The sequence below is a fragment of the Scophthalmus maximus genome, chromosome 11 (genome assembly GCF_022379125.1).
Source record: "Scophthalmus maximus strain ysfricsl-2021 chromosome 11, ASM2237912v1, whole genome shotgun sequence".
Taxonomy (NCBI): Eukaryota; Metazoa; Chordata; class Actinopteri; order Pleuronectiformes; family Scophthalmidae; genus Scophthalmus; species Scophthalmus maximus.
Window position 1 is genome coordinate 6,390,323 of NC_061525.1, and position 16,513 is coordinate 6,406,835.

Below are 16,513 nucleotides of genomic sequence, written 5' to 3' on the forward strand. Positions count from 1 at the left end.
ACAGTAACCGTTGACTGACATTTAGCTGAATTTTAACCGACATACTGTATATTAATCCCATTTCATGGCAGTCAGTGAGGTGCAGGCCTGCTGTTAAAGAGTGTGATCAACACTCAGTGTTGTTAGCATGCAGCCTCTGTCCTCCCCACCCACACCACCCTCTGCAGCTCTCTTGTGCTCCCAGCAGGCTCCTCCGGTTTCATTAACATCTTAAGCATTTAGCCGATGCCTCATCCTGAGCATCTTAGTGAGAGTGAACAGCAGGAGTTCAAGGACAGGTACACAGGACGCACGGCTGCCACGGAACTGAATCCATTAGTGGTGGGCTGCCACAGGCGATGCTGTGTAATATGTTGGCGTATACAGCTTTTATAAGAGGATGTGTTCAAGTACTCATATGCCAACTTGCTGATATGGTTGCTCTTACTTTGCAGAGTCTCAAGCTTATGTGAAGTCCAGAAAACGGAAATAGAAATACTTTTGAACATTTGAGATAATCAGCAAAAAATATGAATGTTAGTAAATGAACAATACATACAAGGACTGGATTTGACCTAATTTGAGTGCAACTAAATATTAAGTGCATAACACTCAAACCATATATGTATTATTATTTTTAACTTAAACAATTTTACAGTAAATCAAGATTTATAAAAATAATCTATCTTCACAAACAGTAACAACACAAAAACCAGGAAACTAGCTGTTTATTGGAAGACAATCTCAGGAGAAAAAATCCAACTGATAACATTGAATTAATTGAATTCATGACATCATATACATTTCAAAACATTTAACAATACTGGCCCTAAAGGCCTGCAGCTTTTCCACAATCGTGCATCTTTCCTGATTCAGTCTTCCCTTCATAAACTGCAGTTCGATCTGTCGTGGCCAAAAAAAAAGTGCTTCGTTGGTTTTGGCCATCTGCAGTGGTCACGGCACTCGGCAAGAAACAGAATAAATCGACTCGGCTCAACTTTACCTTCTCCCATGTGCATACAGTACTTACAATCATGCTATAAGATGTACTGCATTTGGTGCTACGGACTGTTTTAAATAAAAATGACAGAAAGACAAACATCCACGACATATAAAACCTTAATTTACCCCAGTAGCCCTAAACAGATTTTTGAGGTGATTTGAGATGATTTACAATAACTAAAAAAGCACAGCCCAATGCATCAATAATGAATTACTTTTTTTGTTGAAATAAAATATTTACAGGTTCTAGACTTGTCAGAAGAAAATATAAATCCTTTTTGGGCATTGATGTATTATTCACGGTTAAAGTTATGCCTTTCAGAAGTTGGCACTCTTTGATTTTTGAGATGTCTTGAGCTAAAAGGTTGAACCACTGATTAGGCCTAACACAAACTACTAATGTATTATGGTCAGTGCATATTCTGGAAATTTAATTCCAGGGGTTTTATTCTTTTGTATTAGGACAATCATAATTCAGGATGAAGCTCGACACGGTTTTCCCCCACATAAGACAGAACATGGTTTTGGCTGATTTAATCTCCATCCTTAACATTGTAAAGAAGTGGCACAAACATGATTCATGGCAACATCACATTGAAAGTTTGTCAAATTCAGATGAAAAGAGAAACAGTTCTCATGCAAAACTTGCATCATTTTGAATATCCAGTTTGTGAAAAAAGCGAATCATCTCCCATCCAGCTCGTATCTCTTTTAAGTGAGCCCTGTCTTCTGTTGAGGAGACGAGGAGCCTCATCAGTTGTGGCTCGGCAGAGCTGAGGTCGGGCGTCAGCTCTTCAACGTGGCCTCATTGGTCCCAGTGAAATTTGCCAGTTGGCTACTGCTTCATGTTGTTCTTAATGGTCCACCTCTGCCCGGAGCAGGGCTGCAGGACCAGCAGGTGGCCGAAGTAAACGTTTGCCGGCACCACCTCCACACAGCGTCCCGTCGCTCGATTTATGAACGACTCATTCTGAAGGGCAGAAGGGACAGACAGCGCTCTGGTGTTCATATGTTTCACAGACAGACCAGATTTTTCTGATAAACATTAACTCTGTTGTGAAAGGCTGTAATTTCCAGCTAAAAAACATTTAGCTCAGTGATCTGAAGATTGTCTTGAATGCCTAAATTTCCTCACAGCTACATTACTGAAATGCTCTCTATTTGGGCAACGGCTAGTCATCCTTGTCTCATTTGCAGCTGGTGCAGAATTCTGCTGCTAGACTGCTGACTGGTACCAGGAAGAGAGTCAGCATGTCACCTGTACTCACATCCCTGCATTGGCTCCCAGTCAAGTAAAGGATTCAGTAAAATGTTCTTTCATTAGTTTTTGTAAGTGTTAAATGTCCTGGTCCCCCGATACATCTGCTTTCTTTCCACTCTCAGATCAATTTGACCAGCTGCTTCTGTTCATCCCCCCCACTCAAGGCTAAGGCCGCCACGGCTCCTACACTATGGAATGGTCTTCCCATTGACATACGATCTGCGGTCCTTGTGGATGCCTTCAAAAAGAAGCTGAAAACTCATTTATTCAAACTGGCCTTTGTCTAGTTGTTTTTTTTCTCACTCTCTCAATGTGTGCTAATGCTCATTGTCCGGTTATTTTATTAAATTCTACTGTAGTTTTGTGAAGCACTTTGTGATTTGCTCTGTGAAAGGGGCTATATTAAATAAACATTTACATACTTAAATTACTTATTTAGGGGTAAGGGTGATTGTGTGTTTACTGTAGCCACCCTAAAGCTTCAGAACAGATTAGGGTTTCCCATGCTTTCCATGCAGTCTTATCTTCCAGAACAAATTCAGCTAAAAGCTTTGACTCATATCTTTGATGGTTACTCGGGTGGAATTCAGATGAAGAACTGATGGAAAAATGACTTGCAGCAGGTTTGTCTACAGTAAACAAAACAAAATAAATACCAAGAAGAAAGCCATGTATCTGCTTGGAAATGGGCCCAATTGATTAGGTTAATATATTCAACAGTTAGTGTATAAATGTGACACTTTTTTTTATAATCTACTGAACATAGTTTTACAAAGGTATGATTTTGTTTAAAGCTGATTACATACGCTCACTTCTGTTTTTTTCTAAACACTCACACCAGGTTTACATTATTTAGCACAAACACAAAATAGTGCAGTTCTTTTTACTTCGTACCTGAGAGAAACGCCATGTCTTTTGCTTCATGTTGGTGACCTTGTCGCAGTTGAGGAGCTGAGGAAAGCTGCTGATCTGATCGTCCACCACACAGCGAGTGTCATCCCCAGTGCTGCCCAGGGGGCCCAGGAACAACTCACCCTCTTTGGTGTAACGTCCTAACTGAGGGAAACAGACAGCACACGTACTGAAGGGGATCACAAACATGGTACATTGTGTAGCACTTTCCCAAAAAATACACATTAGTTAGAAATTTCATGACGAAGCCGATGTGAATTTGACCATTTTGGTGAACTAATGTGACAAAACAGTGAGTAATAGTCTGACCTTTATGATAACACTAAACAAAAGGAATACATGCAGGAATATTGTGAACTTGAAATCTTGTGTCCCCTTTTCAAAGCCCATCTAATGAAACTACGATAGTTTGTCCACATCCATTGTTCACTCTGAAAGGGGAAAACGTATTACTCGAGATGCAATTTGTTATAAATTGCGCCTCTAGACTATTTGTCTTCAGAGTTATTAAGCTTGTGAATCGCACAGGAACTTCCCTTTATTCTGCTTTATTTACACTGGTTTCATTGCTTGCTATTAAGGGAAGGAACATGTTTTGAATAGTGATATTTGTTTAACATGTCTGTACAGAGTGGACAATGTGGTTTAAGATATTAAAATGTAAAATGTAATTCCCCTGAAAAGCTTCTTTTTTTTGTAGAAAGGCTATTTTGAAGCATGCATCACCAGATTTAAGTTATATTTAGCTCGGTTGGCTTTTAACATTTTGCTACTGGAGCAAAGGCTTGCCTCCCTGAAGCACCTGTTTACCACTGCAAGCTCAAAAGAGATGCCCCGCGGGCTGAATGGCTATGGGACTGACATGGGCTGACTCAGGACTTCAGCACAAAAACTGCAACATGATAATATTTTTATCCCGGCAGCAGAACTTTCTCCAAAGAGGGTTTCAGCAGAGCCATGTCTGAGAGAGACCCGGCTGTAAATCGTGTCACTGGTGAAACACAATAAGCACAGACTGTGGTGAGAGATGCACGTGTCCATGTTGTACCTGAGGGCCCCATCCATGACACGGATGCAAGGTGGCCGTGTGGTTTTCCTTCATGCCCTGATCCATACACAGATGGCTCGCCTTAGAGTTACGAATCTGAAATCAAAAATTGCCTTTGAAAATAAATCACTGAAAATAATGTTGGTTATTTTTGTACAAAATCCTAATAACCCCAAAGAATAATGCCGTATTCTCACAAAACCATGTCCACCATCAGTTAATCAACATGATAGATTGTGTGCAATACTACTAATGCTACACCTGCACCATATGCAGTGTTAGATAGTCAATATGGAGGGTTTTTTATGTTTAATTATCAAAGGTTTTAACTTAAGCACAGGTGAATGCTATCGATTGACAGATTGATTAAATTATTATAACTTGACAACTTGAAAAGAAGGATGCAGGCCAGCAAAATAATAATACATTGATAATGAAACTGTAAAATGTGATAGTTCTCTTTCTAGCTTCTTACTCCCTCATGTCTGCTTGACTGCCGACTCACCTCGCCATAGAACAGCGTGTTGTTGTACCTCCTCATCTCGGGGTAAACATTATCAAGGTACCACTCAAAGCTCTTGCACTGAAGACTTTTCCTCAGGGCGACCCTCTGAGAGATGTCTCCATAATCAATACCGTGGTTCTGTAAGAGCAAAAGAAGTAAAGGGAAGTTTGTGCTTCACAGAGATCCTTTTTTTTTCACATGAATTGTTGAAAATTACAACAATCCAGAAAATTTGAACACAAAAGTCCAAGTTACTACTGATACAAGAGAAGAATTATTCAAACAATTCCCAATCAACAGTACCACTAGTTCATGTGTAACAAATAAAAGCGCAAAGTAGTTGACCAGCCAATATGGTAAAATTTGCTAAATATGAAAAGGACTACTAATGTCATTAGGAATTGTTGCACTCTCTCACCTCCATTGGTATGTTCCAGGCCAGGTAGACGTTGGATTTGTACTCATCCATCCAGACCTCAGCCACACGTAGAGCGTTACGCCGTGTGTGGAAAGCTATGTTACTGTGGTAGGGTTTCTTCATTCGTGCAATGTGAGCCACTCTGGAACAAGGCAGCACCTCCATACTGCCTCCACACAGCCACACCTGTATGGACATGGTGATACAGAACAGAGAAATTAAGGCGGCTTTCATGCATTTTTGCAAGTTGACAGCCAAGTAGTCACCAAAAGAATCTAAGCTAAAAGCAGACACACTAAGATTTATTTAGGAGTTGTTTTATGGTAACTAATATTCAATCTTTTAGCACTGGTTTAGTCTCCACCAGCTCAGGAATGTCTCACGCCTCAGGTCCTTTACCATGTCGCCTCTTACTTTGTCTGCCATTCAGCACTGTGCAGGAAGGCTACAATGGGTTATCAGACCTTCCAGCCAAAAGGCACGGAAAAAACAACAGTAGAGCTGCATTGTTGGGTTTTCATTGTGTAATAATTGGCAGTACGTATTACACAAGGCCAAATTTAACAAAGGAGACTTTACAAATCCAGTGTTAGAAAATGAATAAATCTCTTCAAGCTAATGATAAATCTTACAAAAAAGTCACCTAATGACAGTCTGAGGACCGACAGTTATGTATACATATAAGAACAAATGACACATGATATTACAGTAAAGTCCAAAGTTTGGACATTATTGCGGGGTGTGAGAACTTTATACTAAGAGATCCTTTCTTTTGTCTCTGCAAAAAATAACCCTGTAGAACGATTACAAACTCCGATCTCTGAGTGTACAGTCGCTTCCCACTCTGCGTGACCTATTTATCTCCATTGCCCTGCTGTAAGCTGCACACACAGGACTGGTCCTCCAGAACTCTTAATGGGGCCTCATTTATCAGCGGTGTCACACTACGGTGGTCACTGCTCCACTTAAACCTACAGGGGTAAAGAGGGAGCAGGAACGAGAGGAAACTGGGTGACACACAAACCCTGATGCCCAGTTCGATGTTCTCCCCTCCGTAGACGTCCATGCCAGAGTCGAGCAGACCCAGTTCGCCAAAGTATTCGCGGTTTGCCACAAAGGAGCAGCCAATCATGGCGGGGGTCCTGCAATTAGGAAAACATAACAATATGAACTGTGACACAGAGGCTTTGCAAATGCACGTGATGTGCACATCAACATTTAAGTAAATCAGAACCTGTGTTTTTTTTGTGAATGTGGTTTTGTATGTATGTTAACCTGTACATTTTTATTTGTTTGTAAGAACAAATCTGAAAATCTGTCCGTTAGTTTTCTATTTAAAAAAGAATGAAAAAAAGGGATTGGATTATAAGAATTTGCAAAAATGCTACTATAGCTGGGCTTTTCTATTCTATATGAGGGAGTCTGGTACTTGATCAGCAGCCTCCTTTTACCCATTATTTCCTCACTCACCCCAAGAGGACTTTCCAAAAATCTTTTGAAGTGTAAAACAATCTGCTTCTTCGGAATAATTCTGGGATTGGTCTTAAAAACTGTAAATGGCCATATTCGCAAATGTAGACAAAAATCATCTTTGCGAGATCTTCGTCAGCCGATTGTGTGCATTTATGAAGATGAAGGTCGTCTTGCCTGATGGGAGCAGACATGTCCCCCTCATCCCACCACTGTTTGGGCGGGTTGATGTACATGCACCAAAGCTCCCAGTTGTAGCCGTGGCCCGAGTTCTCGTAGCGCTCCACCTCAAACGTGTCATGCTTGATGTTGTCGATGGAGGGCAAGATGATCCTCCTGTGGTCCTCTTTTATTCTGGCCAGGACCGGCTCAGCCCTAACAAACAAACACACACACACACACATGCATTATTTAGAGACACACTCAAACACAGACAACGCTTTTCTTAAGATCTCCTCTCTCTCACTCACTTCAGTCAGTTAGAAAGTCCCTCAAGTTGCACGAACTTTATTACTGATTCTATTTGATTCAGCTCAGTGCAGCTCTGGAGGGCATGTATCTATTTATGCTGAGTGAACTGGGTTATGTACATTACTCTAAAGTACACTGAGCTGGAAAACGAATAGTCCTACAAAAAGGTGTCGGCGGGATGTCACAAAAAAAATTCAAGCATTTGAGTGTTTATGTCTCAGACACATCAGTTTCATCTTTTAAATGATTCCTCAAATGTACTTTTATGAACAGACTTCCTGGAGATGTCCGACTTTATTGCTTGCTTATATTGTTTTATTATGTTATGTTTGTTATCTATATGTCCTACGGTACCTTTTAATCCCTTTTATACAAGCTCTGCCCTTCTTCTCTCTTCATCTTTAAACTTCTCAGGTGTGAAATTGCTTTGCGTTTGTTTTATACTGCTTCTTCTCACCTTTATTCCCACATTCAAAGTCATATATAAAGTTCGTTATTGTTATTGCCATTATTGCATTTTGTAATTCGATTAAAAAATACTTCCAATATTCATAAATGTGGAACAAGGGCTCCTAAGATGTTTTTTCAGAACATGTTTTCATGTCAATAATTGTCTTATCCAGATTTCAGACTGAACTCACCAAGACGGTGTGAACTCCACGTGGGCATCAAAAAAGCCTGTCACCTCGGCAGTAGCCACCTTCCAGCCCTCGATTCTGGCCCGGATCAGTCCCTCTCTCTTCTGGTTCCTGACGATCTTCACCAGGCCGGGGTAGCGCTTGTTCACATACTCCTCCAGTGGGCCTTTCAGCTGCTCTGCAGTCCGTAAAAGTAAGATCAAACGCACGCACACACGCACGCACGCACGCACGGTGTGATGGTTAGAGAGATGGTCCTTCAATCTGAAACCACAGCATCATCCTTGAACAACATAATGAATCCCTGCCAATCCCAGTTTTTCAGCACAGCAGTTGACCTTAACCTTTGAGGTAAAAATATAATGTCTCTCTAGCTTTCAGTAAAGTATCACATTTTATGTTTCTGTCTGTCCCCATACAGACTAGGGCTCAGAAATGGCCAATAAAACCTTTATGATAGTTTGGTCATTTCAAAAAGGTATTAACATCTTTATAAATCTGCCCAGTGCAAAAACATTTCTCACTCATAACTAACTTGCTTGATTTGGGTGAGTTAACTGTATTCCATGACTGAAACAGCATTTAGGCTCAAAACTAAATGTTAAAAATGTACTTATGGTTAGTAATTCCAGAATTTTGATTTTTGTTTTTTGTCATTGTGATGTTATTTGTGGTATTTTTAGCATTACATTTTTGTTAACAGAGGTGCTTGAAAATCTTTTTAAATGTTCAACAAAGTGGCCTAAATTACACTTAAATTACAGTGTTTGAATAAACTCTGGGTATAAATTCATAAAACTATCAATGAATACTAAATAATTAAATAATTTATTTTTTATAATGAAGCAATGAGACACATTTTGCTACTGTCACTGCAGTTTGCAAAAGATCGACACAGACGGAAACATCCACACAAAAAGCTCACAGAATGAGGAGGTTTTTTAAAAAAAAAAGACAAATGACAGAGAGAGGAACAGAAAGGTGACATAGTTCTGTTCATCCTGTTCCCTGTGGAGCGGTTTGATCTCCAGCAGACTCAAAACAACGCAGAGGGGAGTCTGCGGCTTCCTGGGCGTCAACACTCAATCAACCTATCAGCCATTTCCCCCTGGACCCAAACATACACAACCCTACTTCCTCTGCAGACACACAAATGCACACAGTCCTCTGTTCTCCATTTCTTTCTGTCTGCCTCTCTTCGTTTCTGTCGCGTTCACACACACACACACACACACACACACACACACACACACACACACACACACACACACACACACACACACACACACACACACACACACACACACACACACACACACACACACACACACACACACACACACACACACACACACACACACACACACAACAGAGAGAGAGAGAGAGAGAGAGAGAGAGAGAGAGAGAGAGAGAGAGAGAGAGAGAGAGAGAGAGAGAGAGAGAGAGAGAGAGAGAGAGAGAGAGAGAGAGAGAGAGAGACAGATTGAGGACCACTGGTGTAATTAAATCGTGCTGATGCAGATACTTCTCTGTACCATAAACCTCCACTGTGGTTCAAACAAACATCAATGGGTCTGGCAGTGCCCATGGCAATGGGGGATAATCAATGTCACTATTGATCCTGCTTTTGACCAACATTGGCAGGTCAATGTTGACCCAGGAACTAAGTATTTTCAGGATTTTCAGTTCCCAGATCTCAGAAATGGAATAATGAAATAATCTGTAGAAATAATGTAAAAAACAAAAAAATATAATGCAACACAAATCCTGAATCCTTTAAGTGTAGCTGAAACTTAGCCCCAACATCACAATATGATAATTACCATTTCCTGCAAGAATATAATTTAGTAAAAACTACAGAACCCAGATATATTTATCCATTACATAATGAAACCATGTATTTGTGATGGTGATTCCATGGGATTTCTTAACAATAAGACAAATAGAAAAATTAGCAGCCTTATCCCTTAAAAATTCGACTTTTTCTTCTCTCTCTTCCGGTTTCATTGTTATTGGTCTTTGTTTTCCAAATTGTCAGATTGCTCTCCCTTTTCTGGGTATCCATTGCCGCCTCCTCCTCCATCTCTGACCTCATTTATCTTACAGCCTCTGTCTCTCATCCTTTTCCTCCCTCTCTGCCACTTTCTACAACAGCCTGGTTTGCCCGGTCTCAGACTCTTTCATTCTCAGATGCCTCTTCATCACCGTTTCGTGCTTCCTCCTCCTCCCTCCTTTTCTTTTTCCTATCTTCAAAGCCTTCAGTCCATTTCACTCGACCCCCCTCCCTCTTGTAGTTTCATCCCTTCTTTCCTAATTTCACCCCAACATCCCTTACTCCTCTTTTCTTTTTGCTCTGCCTGGTTTCATCTCCTTACCCTCTCTTCACCCCCCCTCTCTCTCTGTGTCCCTTCATCTCACAATCCCCGACTTGGCAGCCCTGCCCAATAAATAACACAGAGATATCTCTCCCGTGACATTCAATTGTGGCGCTCCACCTCTATCTGTCTGCCCTGCAAAAATTCTGCACCATCAGTCACCTCAGCAAATGATGCTCCTCAAAACAATGACTACATCGTCTGTGAAGGAGACGCTCATCACCTTGTCGAGCCGACAAAGCATCGCTACAGGGCTGAAGTCTTGTCCCATTAGCAACTCTTTTAGAGAGTAATGTTACAGTGTGTTCAAGAGTAACATACATGCAACTAGTGTAAACAGTGGCTTTGTGTTGAGTGATTTTGTGTTGAGTGTTTTATTATACAAATATTCCTTTAATATAGAAAAGAGTGTACGGTGCTGATTAAGCAATTATGTGATGATGATAACATACATATATGCAGGTGCCCTTATGTTTACATAATTTTCTATGAGACATTAGTTTTCCATATTTTTGGGAATAATAATTGCAGAGAGATGTACCCCTCTGTTAAATACCAGCTGAGAAGAGAAACTTCAAGCGTACATTGGTTGCTTGGCAACTGCTCAGAGCCAAGAAATAGTCTGACACAGAACGTCCCGTAAATAATGGCGAATTGGTGCTTTTACGCTTCAGTTTTTGTGCACAAAAGAGATTTCACAAGTTAATCAGTTGGCTTCTTAGGGACAAAACAAAAAATAATATGTTTCATATTTATTTTTTGTCCATGTCCCCTTGGGGGCTCTATAGCTTCTCAAGGGTGCTAGTTAAAGTGTATTGTGTTACCGTTTGTCAGAGCAAGGAATTTTTTCGCTAATCGCCTGCTGGCAATTGCATCCTATTAACCATACAGATAGAGAAGTAGTCTCAATCTACTCATCTAATCTTGGCAAGAAAGCAAATAATTGTGATTCCCCAAAATGTCAAACTATTCCTCTAAAGCCACCATTTGTTGTATTTTTGATTTTTGTTGGTAGAACAAAAAAACTGTAACACCTCAAGGTTTTTGGCTATATCGTTGTGCATGTTATACAAAACAGATACAGTGATTGAGACATTTATGATAGATATATGTAATTTCACTGTAGTGGGGAATGTTCAGATTGTTTTAACTGCAGTCTACATGTCAACTTCAGCAAATGCCAAAATATAACCATTTGTCATAGTAATATGAGATATTGTAAAAACCAAATCAACTGGTTAAAAAACAGGTTTCATTGCAAATTCTACAAAGTCTGAAGCGGACTGACAAAAAAGAATTTGCCTGATTTAGTAGTTTGTAACACTGACCTGTGATAAACATGCAAATCAATATACTTTAATTATCTAGTCTAATTACTAGTCTTGATTTGTTGGTTTTGCTTCCCCCATTATTACCAGGAGAGTTCCGGCCATGCATCAGACCCAGAGGCCTGCTGCTGGACCTGCTGTTGTGTACTCTCGTCATTTAGCTCGAGAGGAAAAATACAGCTTACTTGAGAAGTAACAAATGAGGAGGATTTGCGGAAAGAAATCTTTCATCTCTACTGACCGTCATCGCTGTTGTCATCCACCAATATGATGTCTTTGAGCAAGTGAGCAGGCGTGTGATTGACAGCAGAGTGGACTGAGCGCAGGATCACGGACAGAGCCTCATTGACGAAGATAAAGATGAGGGAGATCTGGGGGAGGTCTCTCGGGTAGCTGACCTTTCTGCATCTGCAGAGAGACACGCAACACACACCACACCGCCTGTCAAACAAAACCCTTCCAATGAGCAATAGGCCTATACTGCAAGCTCGCATGAGTCAGTATCAAAAAATGGTCTAAAAAATGACGATAATATTGTTTACCGCAATCATTTCTGGGACAATATATCATGCAACAAAAAAGTAGTTATTGTGACGGGCCTAGTTGGAAGGCTACAACCACGTGCTGCTTCCTTTTCCCACTATAATCATTTGGATTTCCCCCCCCCCAAATTGGCCTGTTCACAGTTTATCTGCTGCAGACGAGGCCTATTTTTACTTCTGTTTGTTAAAACAGTTCTGATGAAGCGGAAAGAGGCAGGGTGAGGCGTTGGTTCTAAGTTTAGCGAGAGTGGGAGAGGAAACGGTTTCCTCGTCTCCTTTTCTTGGCTTATTTCCTTTTATCAATAATCTCATTTCCTCGTGAAATTAAATGGAAATTACGAGAAATTCTATAATAAATGCAACATTTTCATGAAAATTCATCTATTAAAACCCCCTCATATCACACTGATATAGTGAATATATGTACATAATGTTCAAGGCAAGCGAGGCCACAGTAATTATGGTAATAAGTAAGAACAGGAGGGAGGAATGATGCAAATTAGCGTAACCGGAAACAGCAGAGTGTGGCAGATAGAAGCGAGCAGCATGAATGATCATGGGGTGAGAGTGGGAACTTGTCACTTTACAAGTACAGCCACATCGGGTAATTTTTGCACCGCAGCTTCCTGTTACTTATAAGCCCATAATGTATTCGTTGATGATATAAGTTATGACTGTCGGCGTTCGCTACTTATGACTCAGGCTTGGACAAAATGTAATATTCCTTAAAAAGACAAAAAGCATAATGTTTCTTCTTTGTTCCTCTTCATCTCTCGGTCTCTCATTCGCCCTTGCTCTCATTTCACCATCACCTCAGGCTCCGCAGTCTAAAGGGACCTTCAGCCAAACACAGCAGACTCCAGCTTACACACTGCTGCTGCTGCTGCTGAGCCTGAAGGTATGACACCACAACACGCTTTACATGCCACTTTGATCACAGCAACAGAAAAGACCCTCGCAGTGACAAATGACAGCTCTGGATACTGGTCCCTCCACGCCACCATCCCCAAAACACACACACACACACACAGCTGGTGGCAGCCATGGGCCGAGGGGCTGTTCATCACCGGCTTTCAAAGAAAACCGACGTAACTCGTGTTTATGGAAAACATGCAACACGCATGGATACAAAAATACACTGCACAGAGCTAGTCTGGAAGAGCAGGAGCTGATGTAGTGTGCACATGGACAAACACACAGATGTGCACATTGATCCGTGATGCGCAAATGCAATTAAAAGATCACCCTTTCAAGGACAGTACTTTTGAGGACAAATTTGGCTTGTCCACCTGGGGACATAAGCTGTGGACACAAAATGTTTGGGGTCAGTGGTTAAGGTAACAGCTTGGCAAGAAGTTAGTAGTTTGTGTGTGTGCGAGCAAGCGATTAAAGAGAGAGAGATTAAAGAGAGAGATTAAAAGAAACCAGCGAAGTCCTTCCAAGCTAACAGATTGTGCACTGCAAAACCTGAGTGATGCCATTTATTTTTGTGTAGCTCAGTGTGCAGGTTAAGACTTTTATGCAGATGACACTTTTATCCCAGTGTGAAAAAAGGCGAAAAAGTATGTATCTATATCTATATATAAAGCTGGGATGTAGAGAATCAGGCTGAGCTTGCACATGAGCTACTTTTATACTGAAAAAAGTAGATCCTGTTTAAACTTTCCACCAGAGTGCTGGGAACACTGTGTCTTGTTACTCCTGAACACTGTAGCACATTTTAAAAAATGTCCATTCTTCTTCACTGTGGGTACAGACAGAATCTCCACAGACAGATTTCATCTCGAAAACCCAAACTGTGTGTGTGTGTGTGACTAGACGCCACCAGGGAGGTGTGAGGAACTATTTTATGTAATTGTTCTGAATCTACGGTGAAAGTGAAATTTTAAAGTCTCTCACTTGCTGGGCCGGTGGTCTGGTATGGTTCGATCCAGAGAGATTCTGTCACTGAGGTAGGCGTTGTAGCCGTACTTCTCCCTCAGGTTTTTGGCGTCGCTCTCCTCGGCTGGAGATAGTGTGGCGGGGAGGCCGCCTTTACCCCGACCCCCGAAGCCCTCGATCAGGCCCAGAGATTTGGACAGACCTGTGCGAGGCAAACAAGAGGGGATTAGATGTCCGGATCTTTTAGTGCGGCCGAGCCACTCTCCACTCAGTAAAGCAGCTCTGTGGCTTACAGCTGATGGGCCTGCCTCCCCTCACATGAACATACAGTATGTGGTCAGGGGCTGTCAAAACAGGTGAGCTTCTGAGATGAACTCACAGTAGGACGAACGCTGGCACAGATTCACGTGCCCTTGCCTTTCTACAAATTTTACAAATAGGGATGTGTTGTCAAATTGGCCAATTCCATGGATTGCTGCTTTTACTGAGATGAAAACTGCACTTGAAGAAACCCATTGTTTGATGATAAAAGTCAAAAACCCTTTCCGTTTCCAAGCGGCTAGTGGAGCTTCAAGGCTTTCGCCTTTTCAAATTAGGGAGAGAATGAAATTCTCCAATAGAGGTTGTGTACGTGTGGGTGGCAGAGTGATTAAAGTGACTGTCCTTCGATGTGACAATGTCTGCAAACATCCTGCTGAAGTGTCCTGAAGGCACCGAATCCCTAAAAGCTAGAAAAAATATCACCTCTGACCCCCCGGGGTGGGGGGGGCATTGCACCCACACCAGGTGACACACTGAGTACATAATGAAAACAAACATGTGCATTGGATTAGAAAAGTTATAGGGAAATATTCCTCGTTTCTTAGAAAAAAATATTACACGCGGACAAAACATAGTTAAAATGCAAGTCATTCCCTCATAAAATGTGGAAAGCCTTGCATTGTTGCCACAAAGAGGATAGCCTTATCAATCCATCCCATCAGCTTCAAAATAAAATCTGACACTCAGATCACATCAAATCTGACACTCAGATCGTTTTAAAGTCAATAAGTTCACGTTTCACGGTCCATCTTTTCTACCTCGCTGTACAGGTTGGATTCTCAACGCATTCAACACGAGCTGACTTCTTCGGAGCCTCTCTCTCTGTACTTCCTCACATCATCATGCCCCCCCCCACACACACACACACACTTTCAACTGTCCCGCTTGCACGTTACCGTTCAGCTGCCTGTACACCACGTCCTCCAGCGAGCTGAGCCTCTTCAGCAGCACCTCATGGCTGACGCCGGGCCCCGGCGCCGTGCCGTTGGCCCGGGGCCTCCTCCCGTCGACGGGCGCCTCCGGAGCGGCGGGCCGGACGCTGCGCGCGTTGTTGCACTTGGCCCAGAAAGTCACGAAGCCGGCGACCGCGAGCACGTTCAGCACCAGTAAGGCCCTCCATCTCCGGAACACAAAAGCCATTAAAGAAAGTCACCGACGTCCGGGCTTCGGGTGGCGGCGGCGGGGTGTGGGAATGGGAATGGGAATTGGGGGGGGGGTCGGTCGGGGGTCGGTCTCTGGAGAGGCCGGTGTGCGGGAGGCTGCAGGGGACACAGCCTCTACTCGGCAGACGAGAGGTGTTACTGCAGCTCACCGGCTCATTGTCAGGAATCCGCCCTCGTACACCACTTGGCACCGGGGGGGTTATTTTAGGTCGCGTCCCCCTTCCGACGAAATCCGCGGCGCCCGGCCATCGGTCTCCATCCGCGTCGAGGCTCGCGCACAGAAGTGTGTGGAGCTTTGAGGAGAAGATGCTCTTGAATAATGTAACCGCGGTGGTGTGTGTGTGTGTGTGTGTGTGTGTGTGTTTGGGGTAATAGCTGGTCGAGGGGGGCTGCACTGCGCGCACAGGAGTCCTCGAAGAAGGGGAAGAGCCCGTTCAGTCGTCGTCCTCGTCCCGGTTCTGTACGCTCATCGCCTTCCGGCCGTCACGCGCTGCAATCATCCCAACGAGCTCCAGCTGCGCGGGTCCGGAGAGGCAGAGGCAGCATCCTCCTCCTCCTCCTCCTCCTCCTCCTCCAGCGGGCGGGGAGGGATGAGGGATGCTCGGGGAACGGCGCGGCGGCGGCGGAGGCGCGCGTCCCGAGGATTCCTCGCTTCCCTTCACATTTCCGTCCGCCTCTCCTCGGCCACACGGACAGTAGCTCGCCCCCTTCTCGCGTTCGTTGTGCCCTGTTGTTTCCTCCGCTTCTCCCGGTCACGTGGAGCCCACACGGCGCGGAGCGGAGCAAGGTCAAGGGTGGAGGGCGGCCGGATGGGCGGGGTGTCCTCTGTAGCGGGGTACACTCGAGTGCAGCGGGAAGCCGAACATAATTAATTTCAGCCACCGCCAGTCAGCCCAAAAAGAGACTGACAGTAAATTCAATTCAATTTGATTTGTATAGTGCCAAATCACCACATGCATTGCCTCCAGGCACTTTACATAGTCAGGTCAATATTACAATTTACAGGGAAAAGCCAACAAATCCCACAAAAAAAAACAACAACTCCCTTTTAACAGGAAGACATCTCTGGCAGAGATTTCTTTTGCTGACTACATCAGACAGTAACCCAGTTCAGTTCAATGTAAAGCCCCTCTCTACTGGTTTGCCTTCCCATATTATTAACTGATCTCATCACATACGCCTGCAGGGAAAAGTTGGAG

The 16,513-nt window shown here is 43.0% G+C and overlaps 1 protein-coding gene across 1 annotated transcript; it reads right to left on the reverse strand.

Moving 5' to 3' along the window:
* Positions 1-692: 692 nt before the first annotated feature.
* Positions 693-16,115, reverse strand: galnt17 (polypeptide N-acetylgalactosaminyltransferase 17). Its single transcript, XM_035623620.2, has 11 exons — positions 15,048-16,115; positions 13,849-14,032; positions 11,649-11,815; positions 7,708-7,882; positions 6,773-6,970; positions 6,150-6,267; positions 5,126-5,311; positions 4,708-4,845; positions 4,203-4,298; positions 3,137-3,298; positions 693-1,951 (listed from the first exon to the last, which is right to left on the reverse strand). Exons 1-11 carry the CDS (start codon positions 15,289-15,291, stop codon positions 1,817-1,819), a joined length of 1,803 nt encoding a protein of 600 aa, XP_035479513.1. The 5' UTR covers positions 15,292-16,115; the 3' UTR covers positions 693-1,816.
* Positions 16,116-16,513: the final 398 nt, after the last annotated feature.

Excerpts from the sequence above, each read along its gene's own strand:
- galnt17 (XM_035623620.2), bottom strand. The coding sequence starts at position 15,291 with ATGGCTTTTGTGTTCCGGAGATGGAGGGCCTTACTGGTGCTGAACGTG. Across the intron at positions 6,268-6,772 it reads GACATGTCTGCTCCCATCAG|GACCCCCGCCATGATTGGCT; the intron begins GCAAGACGACCT and ends TCCTAATTGCAG. Across the intron at positions 4,846-5,125 it reads CCTGGAACATACCAATGGAG|AACCACGGTATTGATTATGG; the intron begins GTGAGAGAGTGC and ends TTGCTCTTACAG.